The sequence below is a fragment of the Pseudophryne corroboree genome, chromosome 2 (genome assembly GCF_028390025.1).
Source record: "Pseudophryne corroboree isolate aPseCor3 chromosome 2, aPseCor3.hap2, whole genome shotgun sequence".
In the NCBI taxonomy this organism is placed as follows: Eukaryota; Metazoa; Chordata; class Amphibia; order Anura; family Myobatrachidae; genus Pseudophryne; species Pseudophryne corroboree.
Genome location: NC_086445.1, coordinates 763,083 through 783,232, shown reverse-complemented (window position 1 = coordinate 783,232; position 20,150 = coordinate 763,083). Strand labels below are relative to the sequence as shown.

Sequence of the window (20,150 nt, the reverse complement as noted above, 5' to 3'; positions counted from 1 at the left end):
CACTGGTCCAAGTACAGATCCCTGGGGTACTCTACTGGTAACATTTGCCTCCTGTGAATACACTCCATTTATCCTGCTACCAAGATCTTATCCATTCAACAATTTTAGTATCCAATCTCAAGCTATGGAGTTTATTTAGCAGTCTGCGATGTGGAACAGTGGGCCTTATTCAAACTGGATCACTGCAGCGGTAGCGATCGCAATCTGGAGCCCTTTGGGGAGTGCGCTTGTGCACCCCGGGAGGCCCAGTGAGAAGCTAAAAGCATCTAAGAGCTACGATCGCCTCTGCCTGATTGACAGGCAGGGGCGGAAAGGGGCATGCCAACGGCGTTAGTATGCTGTTGGTGGGGCGCGGTATGGACAACGCAGGCCTGTCCGGACCGTTGCAGGTAGGGAGATGCAAAAACCATCACCACCGTGCTATGCTTTCGCACCCATGCGTGAGGGGTGGCATGGCACATCTACGATCAGATCTGAATGACCCGCAGTGTCAAAAACCTTACTAAAGTCTAGATAAGCTATATCCACGGCTCGACCTTTATCCATCACTTTAGTCTCGCAGACAAAAAAGTCAGTAAGGTTTGTTTGACATGATCTCCCCCCCAGTGAATCCATGCTGTTTGGGATCCTGTAAATTGCTGGGTTTTAGATAATCTACAACTCTTTCTTTTAAGAGTGTATCCATCAATTTCCCTACTACTGATGTAAGACTCACTGGTCTGTAGTTGTTTGCCTCTTCCTTGCTTCCACTTTTGTGCAGTGGGACTACGTTCACTCTTTTCCAGTCCTCTAGAATTACTCCTGTAGCTAATGATTTGTTGAATAATTCTGTTAAATGGTGCTACCAGCACCTTTTTAAGCTCTTATAGTATCCTTGGATGTATCCTATCTGGCCCCATAGATTTGTCAACTTTCAGCTTTGAGAGTTCTGTGAGGACCTTCTCCTCTTTACATGTACTTGTTTCATTGGGGCAGATGTACTAAGCCTGGAAAAGTGATACATTTCACGGTGATAAAGTACCAGCCAATCAGCTCCTAACTGCCATGTCACAGACTGGGTTTGAAAAATGACAGCTAGGAGCGGATTGGTTGGTACTTAGGGCCCGATTCAGACCTGATCACTGTTGTGCGCAATCGCACAGCGGACTTTTTTTTAATGACTGCGCATGTGTATGCACCGCAATGCGAGGCTCATCGCAAAACAGCGACAGGATGGTGTGAAAATTTAGATCGCAAGGCATTCTTAAGTTGACTGACAGGAAGCGGACATTTGGGGTGGTAAGTGGCCATTTTCTGGAAGTGTCAGGAAAAACGCAGGCGGGATCAGGCGTTTTCTGGGAGGGTGTGTGACGTCAGCTCCAGCCCCGATCAGCCTGATTCTATCGCACTGTAGGAGTAAGTCCTGGGCTGAGCACACACTGCACAGTATAAAAACCCATTCGATGGTGAGTGAGTTGCGAATGGATTTGCAGCTGTCCGCTGCCTGGCAAAGTTTTCACACAGTGTACACATACATTCGCATACTTGTATGGGGCGGGTTTTTACTCTCTCTGGGTGGCAAAATTTGCAGTACAGCAATCAGGTCTGAATTAGGAACTTTATCATCGTGCAATATCACTTTTCAAGGCTTAGTACATCTGGCCCATTTTCCTGAATATCTCTGCAACTTATCTGTAGCCCCTTCCCATCTTTTTCAGTAATGAATACTGACCAAAAATAATTATTAAGATGATCTGCTATTACATTGTCTCCCTCAACAAGACTCCTAGGGCTATATTTACTAAGATGGGAGTTCTATTTAATATGAGATGTTGCCCATAGCAACCAGTCAGATTCTACTTCTCATTTATCTAGCAGATTCTAGAAGATAATACCTGGAATCTGATTGGTTGCTATGTGCAAAATCCCATCTTAAATAGATCTTCCATTTTAGTAAATTTACCCTCTAGTCTCTGTCTTTAGTTTTATTTTACGCCTTTTGTTTTTCTCCTTTCCCTTATAACCATAGGCGTGCGCAGCACATTTTATTAGGGAGTGCACTTTTGGAAGGGTGTGTCTAGCACCACCTTTTGGGCGTGTCTAGCACCATCTATTGACGGTCAACGCAATATAAAATATCCACCCTTGTACCAATCCTAATAAAGCAGATACATTGTCAGATGTTGTGGTGTGCACCAAACAAACACCCCTGATGGCCTCACTGCAATTACACTACTCCTCCTCAGCCTGGTCTGGCTCCCCCTCTTTTTCCCCTGCAAGCTGCAGTCACTCACTGACACTGACAGTCGCAGACTAGTTACTGCTGCTGCTGGAAAAAGCGTTATGTGTCAATCCTGCTGCCGACTGCCTGCCAGTATTGAATTTGTCTTCCTAAAAGGAACGCTGGCTGCATGCTGCTCCTCATCAGTGGCTGGCGTTGGCATAGAATAGAAGGAGAGAGGTGGGCTTATGACGGGTGTGACAGGTGGGCATGCGAGCAGCATGATGTCATCACGTCACATCACGCTGTTTTTGTACATTGAGGTGGAGTCGGGAGTTTGAAAGCCAGTGGCAGTGGCACCCTTGATTAACCCAGGCGTCCATTCAGTAATGCAGTCCTGACAGAGTGCAACGCAGAGGGGACAGTAATCAGCCTGCTCTGCGATCGCTGCATCAGGCATGTGAGATCGGGGTGCCAGACATTAGGGGGTGCCTGTGCGCACCAGGCACCCCCCCTGCGCACGCCTATGCTTATAATATATACCTAAAAAAAGTTTTGCCTCCTTTACCCACTGACTGGGCCATTTTCTCCTCAGCTTGTGCCTTTGCACATCTGATAACCTTCTTTGTCTCCTTCTGTCTAACAAGATATATCTCTTTGTCTTCATTATTTTGTGTCTGCTTATATTTCCTAAAAGCCATCTTTTTTTCTCTCACAATATTTGCTACTTCTTTTGCAAACCACACTGGCTTCCTTTTCCTTGTGTTTTTCCTAACAGTTTTGATACAAAGGTCTGTTGCCTTCAATATTGCACATTTTAATGTTTCCCACCTCTCCTGCACTGTTTCCAAGTTCCTCCACTCTGCCAAAGAATCGCTTACACATTTTCCCATCCCTACAAAATCAGCCTTCCTAAAATCCAACACCTTTGTTTTTGTATGGGACGAGTCAGTCTCTGTCTTTATGCTGAACCATACTGCTTGATGATCACTGGATCCCAGGTTTTCACCCACTTTTACATCAGAAATTCTATCTCCATTTGTAAGTATTAGGTCTAATTCACCAATTGGTGAAGGGATGCTCCTTGAAGGGAATTCAGACTGTACCTACTTCTAGTGGAACTAGCAACAGACACCTCCCAGTTTACATCAGGAAAATTAAAGTCTCCCATGATTATTACCTCACCTTTTAATGCCATTTTAGTTATGTCCTGCAATAGGTTCTTGTCCAGTTCCTCTTCCTGACCTGGTGGCCTGTATATCACGCCAATACGAATAATAGACTTCTCCCCTGTTTCTATGGTCACCCAAGGGGCCTCAGTTTTTTCTTCAATACTTTGTATTAAGGTAGTATTTATGCTTTTTTTTTTACATACATTGCTACCCCTCCCCTGATTCTTCCCACTCTGTCCTTCCTAAATAAAGTATATCCTGACATAGCTATCTTCCAGTCATGATTTTCCTTGCACCATGACTCTGTAATTGCCACAATAGCTAGATCATCCCTTGTCATTATTGCAATTAGTTATGGGATTTTATTTCCTAAGCTCCTAGCATTCACACACATAGCCTTTAGAGTCTTGTTTGTGCTTTTCCTGTTCCTAGCTATGTTCTTCTCTCGGCCTATGTTTATTTGGTCTTGATCTGAATTATCTTCTGTTGCTATGAATATTTTTCCTATTCCCTTTGCCTGCAGAAACAATACCTCTGGGTTGGGGAGCAGATTGCTTTATTCCGGTTTGGTTCACTTCTCCACCATACAGTCAGCACCTCACACCCATTCAGAGCTCCTACTCCCCAGAACCAACCTCACATCTCAGTCTATACCCACATCCTACCTCCCATACCTTTCTAAGTAATTATACTGCCCCAACATCTCCTCCCTCTGCATCTCCCAATCACCTCTTACATTCCATCTGTAACAAAAACACTCAGTGCGACTCCAGAATTCTCATTTACTTTATTACAAAGAGATTTCCACATGTAAAAAGGAAGTTTGTATAAAAGTTGGCACTTGTGAACTGGTAACACGAAGGGGTGGTAGAGTACATAGCAGTGCCCCCCTCGTGCCCAATATCCACCCTGTAATACAATAATTATCACATACATCCCCCCCAACATAGGCTTTTTAAATACATAGAAAATGAAGCAACGCTGTTGTTTCTCTGGAGTATAATAAATAAGGATCTGAAATATATTGTTCATGAGCTGCAGTGTGGAGGATAATCTCATATATGCCAGACACCTGATCCTTTAACTGCTGGTACGTCATAGGCTGGGATAATGAGGACAGGTGAGGAGCGGGCTGCCAATACTCTCCTGTACTACTGATGGGTGAGGAGCGGGCTGCCAATACTCTCCTGTAATACTGACAGGTGAGGAGCGGGCTGCCAATACTCTCCTGTAATACTGACGGGTGAGGAGAGGGCTGCCAATACTCTCCTGTACTACTGATGGGTGAAGAGCGGGCTACCGATACTCTCCTGTAATATTGATGGACGAGGAGCGGGCTACCAATACTCTCCTGTAATACTGACGGACAAGGAGCGGGCTGCCAATACTCTCCTGTACTACTGATGGACGAGGAGCGGGCTACCAATACTCTCCTGTACTACTGATGGGTGAGGAGCGGGCTACCAATACTCTCCTGTAATACTGACGGGTGAGGAACGGGCTGCCAATACTCTCCTGTAATACTGACGGGTGAGGAACGGGCTGCCAATACTCTCCTGTAATACTGACGGGTGAGGAGCGGGCTGCCAATACTCTACTGTAATACTGATGGGTGAGGAGAGGGCTGCCAATACTCTCCTGTACTACTGACGGACGAGGAGCGGGCTGCCAATACTCTCCTGTACTACTGATGGACGAGGAGCGGGCTACCAATACTCTCCTGTACTACTGATGGGTGAAGAGCGGGCTACCGATACTCTCCTGTAATATTGATGGACGAGGAGCGGGCTACCGATACTCTCCTGTAATACTGATGGACAAGGAACAGGCTACCAATACTCTCCTGTAATACTGACGGGTGAGGAGCGGGCTACCAATACTCTCCTGTACTACTGACGGGTGATGAGCGGGCTACCGATACTCTCCTGTACTACTGACGGGTGATGTGCGGGCTACCGATACTCTCCTGTAATACTGATGGGTGAGGAGCGGGCTACCGATACTCTCCTGTAATACTGACGGGTGATGAGCGGGCTGCCAATACTCTCCTGTAATACTGACGGACGAGGAGCGGGCTACCAATACTCTCCTGTAATACTGATGGACGAGGAGCGGGCTGCCAATACTCTCCTGTAATACTGACGGACAAGGAGGGGGCTACCAATACTCTCCTGTACTACTGATGGGTGAGGAACGGGCTACCAATTCTCTCCTGTAATACTGATGGACGAGGAGCGGGCTACCAATACTCTCCTGTAATACTGATGGACGAGGAGCGGGCTGCCAATACTCTCCTGTAATACTGACGGACAAGGAGCGGGCTACCAATACTCTCCTGTACTACTGACGGGTGAGGAGCGGGCTACCAATACTCTCCTGTAATACTGACGGGTGAGGAGCGAGCTGCCAATACTCTCCTGTAATACTGACGGGTGAGGAGCAGGCTACCAATACTCTCCTGTACTACTGATGGACGAGGAGTGGGCTACCAATACTCTCCTGTACTACTGACGGGTGAGGAGCGGGCTGCCAATACTCTCCTGTAATACTGACGGGTGAGGAGCGAGCTGCCAATACTCTCCTGTATAATGTGGTATGTACTGGGATAATACCGATAGGTAACAATATAACGTGATAAGTTATCGGGTGGGCAGGAACAAGAGTACACTCCCTGCTCTGTGGGGTTATACTGACTGACTGGTATTACAAGGCTCACTCAGAGGATAATACTAACATGTTACATTTATTTTCTTTAGTTGTCTGTAATCGTTATTAGGCACCCTATGCAGATAATGCTGATATGTCTTATTATGGAGTTAGAGATGCACTGTGGGGATAATACTGACATTGTAATTTATACATTTTCATGATCTTATATAGGGTCACTATAGAGATAATTGGTTAGCAGCATCTGTACACAAGGTGCCAGTAAGGCGATACTTCTGCATTTAGATGATTATCAATAATAGACAACAGTGGCCTGGCCCCGAGCTCCGCACATTTCCTATGTACACAGGCAATTCTGCGTATGCCCCATAGCAACCTACACGCCGATGAGACTTCCACCTGAGAGAACCGCCTGGTGGAAGTCTCATCGGCGTGTAGCCACAGCTGTGCCCAATTCTGATGCCTTAATCAGACCGATCTTCTGCACACAGCATGGAGCAGCTAGGGTGGAATGATGTGCACACATTACGAGGGAACACATAGTCACATTAGCATGCCGACCTGCGGGACTCACAATCAGGCCCAGTGTCATCAACTGCAAGTGAATTATGGGAAATATTCAGCCATGTTGTTGCGCGGACAGACAGGTGCGATGTGGGGATGACAGTATAGAATGGACAGTGTCTGTGATATGAGGGAAAGTTCCACAACGTCACTTTGTGAGAGAATAGAGGAGGATGAGAATGCTGTAGGTAGACACACGAGGAAATAAGAGGGGGTGTAATAATACATCACATGGGTATTTCACCTCCTTCACACTAATTGCTATGGGAGCAATGGTGGCTAATACTGAGAAATAACGCTGGAGTGAATACTCAGAAACACACAGGTAGAGCAATATACAAGACACACATGTAGGGGAGAGACCGCCCCCTTCTTGCATCCTCAATACTTCAGATAAGGTGACCTGTACCGTACATAAAATACATTGGGGGTGCACGAGAGGGGGGGTTGCTGTCCCCTTACTGTATGTGGAACATTATGGTAACACTGGAGAAAAGGCCCTAGAAGGACAAACAAGAACCATTCTAGAACATGGAATAATCCTGCAGACACGGGAGTACAGAACGGAGATTCCATTGCACATGGGACACAGTTTCATTTACTAAATGCGGGGGGCCCCATCTGTAACCAACATCTGATCTTTAGCGTTTTGGAGGTGGAATCTCCCCTTTATAACATTGCTGTGACTTACGGTACACACACCGGTCTTTATTTGTAAGTACGCTGGTTTCTTTAAAGGACCATAAAAGATTAGACATGCAATGACACGGGGCAGTTACTGAGCGAGTTGGGAAGTAACGTGAGAGGGTACAGTGGATGGAGGATGTGCCTCTCTCACTATAAATACAATATTACATATGATTGCTGAGGAGGCTTTCTGCCCCGGTGATAACTAGAGGTGATGCAGCATATTTTAACATATTTTATTCAATTAGGGCTTCTCATTTGCCACACTTTTAGTTGTTGGGCCACTCCTTCTGTTAGTAACATATTACACCACAGACTTCCTGTCTAGGTCACGCGTACCACCACAGAATTCCTGTCTAGGTCACGCATTCCACTACAGATTTCCTGTCTAGGTCATGCGTTCCACCACAAATTTCCTGCCTAGGTCACGCATTCTACCACAAACTTCCTGTCTAGGTCACGCATTCCACCATAGATTTCCTGTCTAGGTCACGCATTCCATCATAAACTTCCTGTCTAGGTCACACATTCCATCACAAACTTCCTGTCTAAGTCATGCATTCCACCATAGATTTTCTGTCTAGGCCACGCATTCCATCACAAATTTCCTGTCTAGGTCATGCATTCCACCATAGATTTTCCTGTCTAGGTCACACATTCCACCACAGATTTCCTGTCTAGGTCACGCATTCCACCACAGATTTTCCTGTCTAGGCCACACAATCCGTCACAGATTTCCTGTCTAGGTCATGCGTTCCACAATAGATTTCCTGTCTAGATCACACATTCCACCACAGATTTCCTCTTCATATAGTTTCTGTCCTGGGCACATGTTAGACGATAAACTTGAATTACTGGACACATTAACCATAAACTCTCTGTTTGGGCACATTACACCATAAGCTCTCTCTCCCGGACACATTACACCATAAGCTCTCTGTCTCGGACACATTACACCATAAGCTCTCTGTCTCGGGCACATTACACCATAAGCTTACTCATATCTATACATTGATGCAGACTAGATACACACCCTCCAACATTTTACGCATAAAAACGGGTACAAATTAGGAACGTGGGCGTGGCCATGCCCCCTTTCCTATATTTTCAATGTAAATTTGGAGAGTCAAAGATCAGTACAAAGTCCTTTTTGGCAGGTACAGACCATAAAAAAGGTCCAGTTGGAGGCTATGTAGATACATTTCATACAGTTATCTTAAACTAAAATCACATTCTTATATACAGCCCCTGTATGATGAATAATTACCATTTGTCCTTCAGTTTTTGGGTAATCTTAACTTTTTACATATTATTCCTGAAAATGTGTGTGCTTAATTTTAATATTGATTAGTTGCCCAGAATTACATTCACTTGTTTTATAGTTTTCAGGTCATGTTGGTGGTGTAGTGTCCTGTGTCTGTATAGGGTGTAATAGATGTATTATGGTCACGGCCAGTGGTCAGGTCATGTTGGGGTGTACTGTCCTATGTCTGTATAGGGTGTAATAAATGTATTATGGTCATGGCCAGTGGTCAGGTCATGTTGGGGGTATAGTGTCCTGTGTCTGTATAGGGTGTAATAGATGTATTATGGTCACGGCCAGTGGTCAGGTCATGTTGGGGTGTACTGTCCTATGTCTGTATAGGGTGTAATAGATGTATTATGGTAATGTCTAGTGGTCAGGTCATGTTGGGGTGTGTAATAGACGTATTATGGTCATGGCCAGTGATCAGGTCATGTTAGGGGTGTAGTGTCCTATGTCTGTATAGGGTGTAATAGATGTATTATGGTAATGTCTAGTGGTCAGGTCATGTTGGGGTGTGTAATAGACGTATTATGGTCATGGCCAGTGATCAGGTCATGTTAGGGGTGTAGTGTCCTATGTCTGTATAGGGTGTAATAGATGTATTATGGCCATGGCCAGTGATCAGGTCATGTTGGGGGTGTAGTGTCCTATGTCTGTATAGGGAGTAATAGATGTATTATGGTCATGGCCAGTGGTCAGGTCATGTTGGGGGTGTATGTATTATGGTAATGGCCAGTGGTCAGGTCATGTTTGGGGTGTAGTGTCCTATGTCTGTATAGAGTGTAATAGATGTATTATGGTCATGGCCAGTGATTAGGTCATGTTGGGGGTGTAGTGTCCTATGTCTGTATAGGGAGTGATAGGTGTATTATGGTCATGGCCAGTGATCAGGTCATGTTGGGGGTGTAGTGTCCTATGTCTGTATAGGGAGTAATAGATGTATTATGGTCATGGCCAGTGGTCAGGTCATGTTGGGGGTGTATGTATTATGGTCATGGCCAGTGGTCAGGTCATGTTTGGGGTGTAGTGTCCTATGTCTGTATAGAGTGTAATAGATGTATTATGGTCATGGCCAGTGGTCAGGTCATGTTGGGGGTGTAGTGTCCTGTGTCTGTATAGGGAGTAATAGATGTATTATAGTCATGGCCAGTGGTCAGGTCATGTTGGGGGTGTAGTGTCCTGTGTCTGTATAGGGTGTAATAGATGTATTATGGTCACGGCCAGTTGTCAGGTCATGTTGGGGGTGTAGCATCCTATATCTGTATAGGGTGTAATAGATGTATTATGGTCACGGTCAGTGGTCGGGTCATGTTGGGGTGTAGCGTCCTATGTCTGTATAGGGTGTAATAGATGTATTATGGTCATGGCCAGTGGTCAGGTCATGTTGGGGTGTAGTGTCCTATGTCTGTATAGGGTGTAATAGATGTATTATGGTCATGGCCAGTGGTCAGGTCATGTTGGGGGTGTAGTGTCCTATGTCTGTATAGGGTGTAATAGATGTATTATGGTCATGGCCAGTGGTCAGGTCATGTTGGGGTGTAGTGTCCTATGTCTATATAGGGTGTAATAGATGTATTATGGTCATGGCCAGTGGTCAGGTCATGTTGGGGGTGTAGTGTCCTATGTCTGTATAGGGTGCAATAGATGTATTATGGTCATGGCCAGTGGTCAGGTCATGTTGGGGTGTAGCGTCCAATGTCTGTTTAGGGTGTAATAGAATTCTGTTATCATCATTCAGGTATTTAATAGATTTGTTTAGAAATGTAGAAGAATGATGAGTAAATAATGTAATTTACAGTTGGAAAACAGGGTTATGAGAGAATGTACCTGGGCAGTATCTTATACTGATACAATATTAGGGGTCTATTCATTATCAGGGGCTGAATGATTAAATATCCAAACCACCGCAAGTTGACCTGGGGTTACACATGCGCAGAGCCGCTAGTCACACCGTTATAAGGTGGCAGAGTGGATCCCTTTTTGCATCCCAGAACTCTTTCTCATAGGAAGGAGCGGGTTCTGAGAACAAGCACCATCTGCAGATATGACTAATGTGACCACATGGCACAAGGCTTGATAACTGTATACAAACGTCTCCAGACCCACAGCCTCACCTGCAACCAAAGCTACATTCTCTGTATACATAACACTTCCCACACACATCATTACCGGCCTTCCTTCTATGCCACATGGGATATTGGGGATCACGTATGATGAAATGCATTACTACATAATACATAGTATGTTCTACGAAGTTATTTCATATATATATATATATATATATATATTCAGAGCAATGTGCGGCACTCAGGTTTACAGGAACAAATAGTCACCACTGTCCGTCCGTTCACCTTCACACTAAATTCGTCACACGTGACATCACATTCTTGTCTGGGTCACACGTCCCTAACACCAGCACCTATTCAGGTCGTGTGATCCGGGAGGGGAGCCTGGTCAGGTCCTTAGTTGGCTGTATGAAGCTGCTGGTGAGCAGGTCCTGCCTGATGTGAAGAAGATGCTGAAAGGAAAGTAGCTGCCAGTCGGCGGCAGGACTGCGTCTGTCAGCGGTATTGCTGAGGAATACATTACGAGCAGACATTAGACTGAAAGTCTCCACCCCAACTCTTTCGTTGTACGCTGCACCAGTCACGTAAGGCTACCCCTGGTCAACAGAGGGGGCACGTGTAGGAAATATCATAGAAGAATTACCTTAATAAAGCCTCAAAAAATAGCTCTGATCAGGGATGGGTTTCTCCTAACCCACCTGATACAGTGTCTGTATCTTCCTTCATTTTACGTTTCTTTTTAAAGTTTTAGCCTCTTTCCATAAGAGACTTTCTGTCCAATTGTGACTGTTGTTGTTTTATCTCTTCTATTTCTTATGTGTTCTGCATCCTCCTGGATGATTGGATATTGCTAAATACTTAGTTCCCGATCTCCGGCAGAGTCGAGGCTGTGTTCTGCGCTAAGGATAGATGCTGATGGGCCCTGGGAGATACCAAATGGGGATACAACAGGAGAGCGAGCTGCCAGTGGAGACAGTGATGGGGAGAAGCTGGGTGGTATAGCCGAGCTTGAAAGGGAAGCCTCGTGAGTTATGGGGGAACGGCGTAGGGAGGAGAAATTAGGGAAGGTTCTGGTGACAGCTGGTTTAGGGTGCACGGTCTTCGCACCAGGGTGGGCAACAGAGGTGATAAGAGGAGGTGGATCAATACGGGGTTGAGGAATGGCTTTGGGTTTTGGTTGGAAAGGTCTTCTCAATGCTGACTCATCCTTGAGTCGGGCAATCTCCATGAACACACTGGCCAACGGCTGAAACTGAGGGCACCAATTCAGTAAATAATCCCAGTTGTAGCTGCCACGTAACTCCTCATCACTAGCCACAATAGCTGTCAGGGATCCTTCCACGGATGGTTTGCCATCTTCAGGGAAAGTGTAGTCCTTGGGATGAGACATGTTAAGCCCACAACCTACCCCCATAAAAGCACCTCCTCCGCTATCATCTCGATAAAGTTGTGACTGACAAGAAGCCTTTTTGTTCTTGAACCATTGTCCACTATCCATGGAGGGGTCACAGGAGATATCAGACAGTTGATCAGCATCTTGCTGGATTCCAGAATCAGGTCCACGTGCAGATATGTGCTCTTGCATGGAGGATGTAATACTTGAAACTCGAGGATATTCATTGATCATACGGATTTCATCATCTTCAGCAGCTTCAGCCGATCCGCGACCACTGGAATGTGAGGGGTCTAGAGACCCTCCTCTTGTATACGACCCATCAACGGTGGAAGATTCCATGGAGTAGCCCGGAAGAGTCTGGTGATAAATTCTATCACCACTGCCGAGTGCTGATTTGTCATGCCCAATCCTTGGCAAGGTACTTCCCTGTAAAGTGTCCAGTTGGGCATCAGCTTCTTGTCGTTTCTTCTGTGTCCCCCGAGACCTACAAACCACCAGAATAATGGCTACTGCAGCCAGTACCACCACCACTGCCAATGAGGAAGCCACAGATACTATGAGTAACAAATTCAGGTCAGGGGCCAAACCAAATGATGTATGAGTAATGTCCACTGTAAGCTGAGCCATGGCAACACGTGAAGATGGTAAGGGGCTGTGGGCATGAACCTCCAGTGTCATCTCCCTAGTCTCTCTTTTGGACCGGCCAGAACGGTGTCTTTGGCTGTCTACTTTCAAGTAAACATAACCTGTGGTTTCGTTGATTCCAAAGTATGGCGACGATTTAGAGAATGAGTAAAGAACCACTCCATCAGCTCCTTCATCTTCATCTGTGGCCTGAACACGGCCAATGGTCTGACCTTTAGCAGCTTCCTCTGGCACCTCGAAATTGAAGTATGTGGACACAAACACAGGGTCATACTCATCTTCCCCGGTCACGAGGACCTGCACAGTGACTGTAGCTGAAAAGTTTCCAGCATCTGTAGCTTTTATAATCATATTGAACGCTTTGCTGCGCTCATAGTCAAAGCTCTGCCGTGACAGCAGCTCCCCTGAAGTCCTGTTGACGGAGAATACATCTTTCCCAGTGAGAAGGCCTGGTTCTGTTGATGGAAGCTCCAGCATGGTGTAGAGCAGCTGACCAAACATGCCTGTGTCCAAATCGATGGCATGAATAACAGTGAGCAAGGTATTTGCTGGTCGGTTTTCTCTAATATTGGTGGTCAGGATCTGTACTGGAAAGTAAGGTTTGTTGTCATTGATATCACGCACCTCCACAGTGACGGGCACAAGAGCAAAATTGGCTGGACCACTGCTGCCATCAAAAGCCAGGACTACCAGGGTATGTGTAGCCTGCCTCTCCCTGTCCAGCTGGCGGACTAGCTTTATAGCCCCTGTTGCCTCATTGATCTGGAAAAGCCGGCTCTCGTCTCCAGATGTGATTCTGTAATGAACCATACCATTGTCGCCAGAATCGGAATCCTGCGCCAAGACCCGCAGCACCTCGGCACCCACAGGAGCAGCTTCGCTAAGGAGAACGCTGTAATCAGGGCGTGGGAATACTGGAGGATTATCATTGACATCCGATATGGAGATTAGGACGTGAACAGAGTGGCTTCTTTGGGGGACACCTCTGTCAGATGCACCCAATGTCAGGTTATAAGTGTGAATGGTCTCAAAATCTAGGACGTCTGTCAAGATGACTGAGGCGATGTGCTGAAAATTACCATTCCACAAGCGTACTCCACCTTGTACCTGGAAAACGTTTCCAACATTGCCGCTCAGAATGGTGTAATCCAGCACGGAGTTTTCTGGGGTCAGGTCCGCGTCAGTGGCCTCTAGAATCAGAAGAGTGCTCCCCAGTGGAAGGTCCTCAGGAACAGAAGCCGTGTATTGCTGTTGTGGGAAGGTCGGGGCATGGTCATTAATATCCATTATGAGGATTTGCACTGTTACAAGGGATGCAAGACTCGGGGAACCATGGTCTCGAGCTTCTACCAACACATCCACCAGTGGCCACAAGGCATCCAATTCCATGGCCTGCACTGTAAATAGGGTCCCTGAAAGACAGATGATGTGTTATTGGCCAACGAAGTTCAGACCTTAAGCAAGTCCCCCCCCTCCCACCCCACCCCACCATGGCGGTATTAGCTATTGTCTAACGTACCTCACTAATGACAGCGGAACAGTAATCATTGCTCCGTTATGCAGAGCTCTATCTATGGAAGCACATGCAGTGAGAATGGGAGAGGCACCAATGTGATCTGCAATCGTACCATTGTCTGGATGGATGTAAAACGTTCCGCTTCCTGATGACACCACTTTGTAAGTGATTCTGCTGTTCTCCCCAGAGTCGCGATCGGTGGCAGAGATGGTGATAAGTGGAGTCCAAGCCTGAGTGTGCTCCGAAACGGTCACCTGATGAGATGGAGTCTGAGTGATTATCACAGCGATGGCAGGTTACCAGAGGGAGTACTCCGAGATTATACATCTATGATATACAGTAATCATATGTGGCACACGCACATGAATTATTACATCATGCTCATTGCAAGGGTGGCGCTGCGGCTGTGTGATCATAGACAATGCACGCGGAAAGGGAGTGAGATGAGAGACAAGGTGGAGGGAGATGGGCATGAAAGAAAGAGATGAGGTAGAAGGAGGATAAATATGAGAGAAATATAGATGGGGTACAGAGATGAGAGAGATGAGGGGGGTGAGGTGAGAGAGAGATGGGGCACATAGATGAGAGATAGAAGGGGGGTACAGAGATGAGAGAGATGAGGGGGGGTGAGGTGAGAGAGAGATGGGGCACATAGATGAGAGACAGAAGGGGGGCACAGACGTGAGAAAGAGATAAGGGGGTGAGATGACAGAGAGGCAAATGGGGAGGGTGTTAGAGATGAGAGAGACAAGGGGGAAGGGAGATATGCATGAAAGACGAGGTAGAAGGAGGATAAATATGAGAGAAATATAGATGGGTTCAGAGATGAGAGAGATAAGGGGTGGGGGGAGGTGAGAGACAGAAGGAGGGGGTGCAGAGATGAGGGTTGGGGCGAGGTGACAGACAGAAGGGGAGGCACAGAGATGACAGAGAGATAGAGGGCTGAGTTGAGAGACAGAAGGGGGAGAACAGAGATGAGAGAGAGATGAGGTGTGAGGTGAGAGACAGAAGGGGGAGCACAGAGATGAAAGAGATGAGAGGGGGTGAGGTGAGAGACAGAAGGGGGAGAACAGAGATGAGAAAGAGATGAGGGGTGAGGTGAGAGACAGAAGGGGGTGGCACAGATGAGAGAGATGAGGGGAGGATGAGAGACAGAAGGGGGAGCACGGAGATGAGAGAGAGATGAGAGGGGGTGAGGTGAGAGACAGAAGGGGGAGAACAGAGATGAGAGAAAGATGAGAGGGGGTGAGGTGAGAGACAGAAGGGGGTGGCACAGATGAGAGAGATGAGGGGAGGATGAGAGACAGAAGGGGGAGCACGGAGATGAGAGAGAGATGAGAGGGGGTGAGGTGAGAGACAGAAGGGGGAGAACAGAGATGAGAGAAAGATGAGAGGGGGTGAGGTGAGAGACAGAAGGGGGAGCACGGAGATGAGAGAAAGATGAGAGGGGGTGAGGTGAGAGACAGAAGGGGGCGGCACAGATGAGAGAGATGAGGGGAGGATGAGAGACAGAAGGGGGAGCACAGAGATGAGAGAGAGATGAGAGAGGGTGAGGTGAGAGAGAGAAGGGGGAGCACAGAGATGAGAGAGAGATGAGAGGAGGTGAGGTGAGAGACAGAAGGGGGGGCACGGAGATGAGAGAGAGATGAGAGGGGGTGAGGTGAGAGACAGAAGGGGGCGGCACAGATGAGAGAGATGAGGGGAGGATGAGAGACAGAAGCGGGAGCACAGAGATGAGAGAGGGTGAGGTGAGAAATAGAAGGGGGAGCACAGAGATGAGAGAGGGTGAGGTGAGAGACAGAAGGGGGCGGCACAGATGAGAGAGATGAGGGGAGGATGAGAGACATAAGGGGGAGCACAGAGATGAGAGAGGGTGAGGTGAGAAATAGAAGGGGGAGCACAGAGATGAGAGAGGGTGAGGTGAGAGACAGAAGGGGGAGCACAGAGATGAGAGAGAGATGAGAGGGGGTGAGGTGAGAGACAGAAGGGGGGGCACAGAGATGAGAGAGAGATGAGAGGGGGTGAGGTGAGAGACAGAAGGGGGCGGCACAGATGAGAGAGATGAGGGGAGGATGAGAGACAGAAGGGGGAGCACAGAGATGAGAGAGAGATGAGAGGGGGTGAGGTGAGAGACAGAAGGGGGAGCACAGAGATAAGAGAGAGATGAGAGGGGGTGAGGTGAGAGACAGAAGGGGGAGCACAGAGATAAGAGAGAGATGAGAGGGGGTGAGGTGAGAGACAGAACGGGGAGCACAGAGATGAGAGAGAGATGAGAGGGGGTGAGGTGAGAGACAGAAGGGGGCGGCACAGATGAGAGAGATGAGGGGAGGATGAGAGACAGAAGGGGGAGCACGGAGATGAGAGGGGGTGAGGTGAGAGACAGAAGGGGGAGAACAGAGATGAGAGAAAGATGAGAGGGGGTGAGGTGAGAGACAGAAGGGGGAGCACGGAGATGAGAGAAAGATGAGAGGGGGTGAGGTGAGAGACAGAAGGGGGCGGCACAGATGAGAGAGATGAGGGGAGGATGAGAGACAGCAGGGGGAGCACAGAGATGAGAGAGAGATGAGAGAGGGTGAGGTGAGAGAGAGAAGGGGGAGCACAGAGATGAGAGAGAGATGAGAGGAGGTGAGGTGAGAGACAGAAGGGGGGGTACGGAGATGAGAGAGAGATGAGAGGGGGTGAGGTGAGAGACAGAAGGGGGCGGCACAGATGAGAGAGATGAGGGGAGGATGAGAGACAGAAGCGGGAGCACAGAGATGAGAGAGGGTGAGGTGAGAAATAGAAGGGGGAGCACAGAGATGAGAGAGGGTGAGGTGAGAGACAGAAGGGGGCGGCACAGATGAGAGAGATGAGGGGAGGATGAGAGACATAAGGGGGAGCACAGAGATGAGAGAGGGTGAGGTGAGAAATAGAAGGGGGAGCACAGAGATGAGAGAGAGATGAGAGGGGGTGAGGTGAGAGACAGAAGGGGGGGCACAGAGATGAGAGAGAGATGAGAGGGGGTGAGGTGAGAGACAGAAGGGGGTGGCACAGATGAGAGAGATGAGGGGAGGATGAGAGACAGAAGGGGGAGAACAGAGATGAGAGAGAGATGAGAGGGGGTGAGGTGAGAGACAGAAGGGGGCGGCACAGATGAGAGAGATGAGGGGAGGATGAGAGACAGAAGGGGGAGAACAGAGATGAGAGAGAGATGAGAGGGGGTGAGGTGAGAGACAGAAGGGGGAGCACAGAGATGAGAGAGAGATGAGAGGGGGTGAGGTGAGAGACAGAAGGGGGGGCACAGAGATGAGAGAGAGATGAGAGGGGGTGAGGTGAGAGACAGAAGGGGGTGGCACAGATGAGAGAGATGAGGGGAGGATGAGAGACAGAAGGGGGAGAACAGAGATGAGAGAGAGATGAGAGGGGGTGAGGTGAGAGACAGAAGGGGGCGGCACAGATGAGAGAGATGAGGGGAGGATGAGAGACAGAAGGGGGAGCACAGAGATGAGAGAGAGATGAGAGGGGGTGAGGTGAGAGACAGAAGGGGGAGCACAGAGATAAGAGAGAGATGAGAGGGGGTGAGGTGAGAGACAGAAGGGGGAGCACAGAGATGAGAGAGAGATGAGAGGGGGTGAGGTGAGAGACAGAAGGGGGAGCACAGAGATAAGAGAGAGATGAGAGGGGGTGAGGTGAGAGACAGAAGGGGGAGCACAGAGATAAGAGAGAGATGAGAGGGGGTGAGGTGAGAGAGAGAAGGGGGAGCACAGAGATGAGAGAAAGATGAGAGGGGGTGAGGTGAGAGACAGAAGGGGGCGGCACAGATGAGAGAGATGAGGGGAGGATGAGAGACAGAAGGGGGAGCACAGAGATGAGAGAGAGATGAGAGAGGGTGAGGTGAGAGAGAGAAGGGGGAGCACAGAGATGAGAGAGAGATGAGAGGAGGTGAGGTGAGAGACAGAAGGGGGGGCACGGAGATGAGAGAGAGATGAGAGGGGGTGAGGTGAGAGACAGAAGGGGGCGGCACAGATGAGAGAGATGAGGGGAGGATGAGAGACAGAAGCGGGAGCACAGAGATGAGAGAGGGTGAGGTGAGAAATAGAAGGGGGAGCACAGAGATGAGAGAGGGTGAGGTGAGAGACAGAAGGGGGCGGCACAGATGAGAGAGATGAGGGGAGGATGAGAGACATAAGGGGGAGCACAGAGATGAGAGAGGGTGAGGTGAGAAATAGAAGGGGGAGCACAGAGATGAGAGAGGGTGAGGTGAGAGACAGAAGGGGGAGCACAGAGATGAGAGAGAGATGAGAGGGGGTGAGGTGAGAGACAGAAGGGGGGGCACAGAGATGAGAGAGAGATGATAGGGGGTGAGGTGAGAGACAGAAGGGGGCGGCACAGATGAGAGAGATGAGGGGAGGATGAGAGACAGAAGGGGGAGCACAGAGATGAGAGAGAGATGAGAGGGGGTGAGGTGAGAGACAGAAGGGGGAGCACAGAGATAAGAGAGAGATGAGAGGGGGTGAGGTGAGAGACAGAAGGGGGAGCACAGAGATAAGAGAGAGATGAGAGGGGGTGAGGTGAGAGAGAGAAGGGGGAGCACAGAGATGAGAGAGAGATGAGAGGGGGTGAGGTGAGAGACAGAAGGGGGCGGCACAGATGAGAGAGATGAGGGGAGGATGAGAGCCAGAAGGGGGAGCACAGAGATAAGAGAGAGATGAGAGGGGGTGAGGTGAGAAATAGAAGGGGGAGCACAGAGATGAGAGAGAGATGAGAGGGGGTGAGGTGAGAAATAGAAGGGGGAGCACAGAGAGGAGAGAGAGATGAAAGGGGGTGAGGTGAGAGACAGAAGGGGGGGCACAGAGATGAGTGAGAGATGAGAGGGGGTGAGGTGAGAGACAGAAGGGGGAGCACGGAGATGAGAGAAAGATGAGAGGTGGTGAGGTGAGAGACAGAAGGGGGCGGCACAGATGAGAGAGATGAGGGGAGGATGAGAGACAGAAGGGGGAGCACAGAGATGAGAGAGAGATGAGAGAGGGTGAGGTGAGAGAGAGAAGGGGGAGCACAGAGATGAGAGAGAGATGAGAGGAGGTGAGGTGAGAGACAGAAGGGGGGGCACGGAGATGAGAGAGAGATGAGAGGGGGTGAGGTGAGAGACAGAAGGGGGCGGCACAGATGAGAGAGATGAGGGGAGGATGAGAGACAGAAGCGGGAGCACAGAGATGAGAGAGGGTGAGGTGAGAAATAGAAGGGGGAGCACAGAGATGAGAGAGGGTGAGGTGAGAGACAGAAGGGGGCGGCACAGATGAGAGAGATGAGGGGAGGATGAGAGACATAAGGGGGAGCACAGAGATGAGAGAGGGTGAGGTGAGAAATAGAAGGGGGAGCACAGAGATGAGAGAGGGTGAGGTGAGAGACAGAAGGGGGAGCACAGAGATGAGAGAGAGATGAGAGGGGGTGAGGTGAGAGACAGAAGGGGGGGCACAGAGATGAGAGAGAGATGAGAGGGGGTGAGGTGAGAGACAGAAGGGGGCGGCACAGATGAGAGAGATGAGTGGAGGATGAGAGACAGAAGGGGGAGCACAGAGATGAGAGAGAGATGAGAGGGGGTGAGGTGAGAGACAGAAGGGGGAGCACAGAGATAAGAGAGAGATGAGAGGGGGTGAGGTGAGAGACAGAAGGGGGAGCACAGAGATAAGAGAGAGATGAGAGGGGGTGAGGTGAGAGAGAGAAGGGGGAGCACAGAGATGAGAGAGAGATGAGAGGGGGTGAGGTGAGAGACAGAAGGGGGCGGCACAGATGAGAGAGATGAGGGGAGGATGAGAGCCAGAAGGGGGAGCACAGAGATAAGAGAGAGATGAGAGGGGGTGAGATGAGAAATAGAAGGGGGAGCACAGAGATGAGAGAGAGATGAGAGGGGGTGAGGTGAGAAATAGAAGGGGGAGCACAGAGATGAGAGAG

The 20,150-nt window shown here is 48.7% G+C and overlaps 1 protein-coding gene across 1 annotated transcript in view; it reads right to left on the bottom strand.

The window, feature by feature from the left end:
• Positions 1-10,096: 10,096 nt before the first annotated feature.
• The window catches only part of DCHS1 (dachsous cadherin-related 1), a 131,806-nt gene continuing 121,752 nt past the window's right edge, over positions 10,097-20,150 (bottom strand). The window contains exons 19-20 of the mRNA XM_063950773.1: positions 14,332-14,473; positions 10,097-14,115 (exon numbers count right to left, since the gene is read on the bottom strand). Of these exons, the coding sequence (XP_063806843.1) occupies positions 11,513-14,115; positions 14,332-14,473 (2,745 nt within the window). The 3' untranslated portion in view covers positions 10,097-11,512. The remainder of the gene's footprint in view (positions 14,116-14,331; positions 14,474-20,150) is intronic.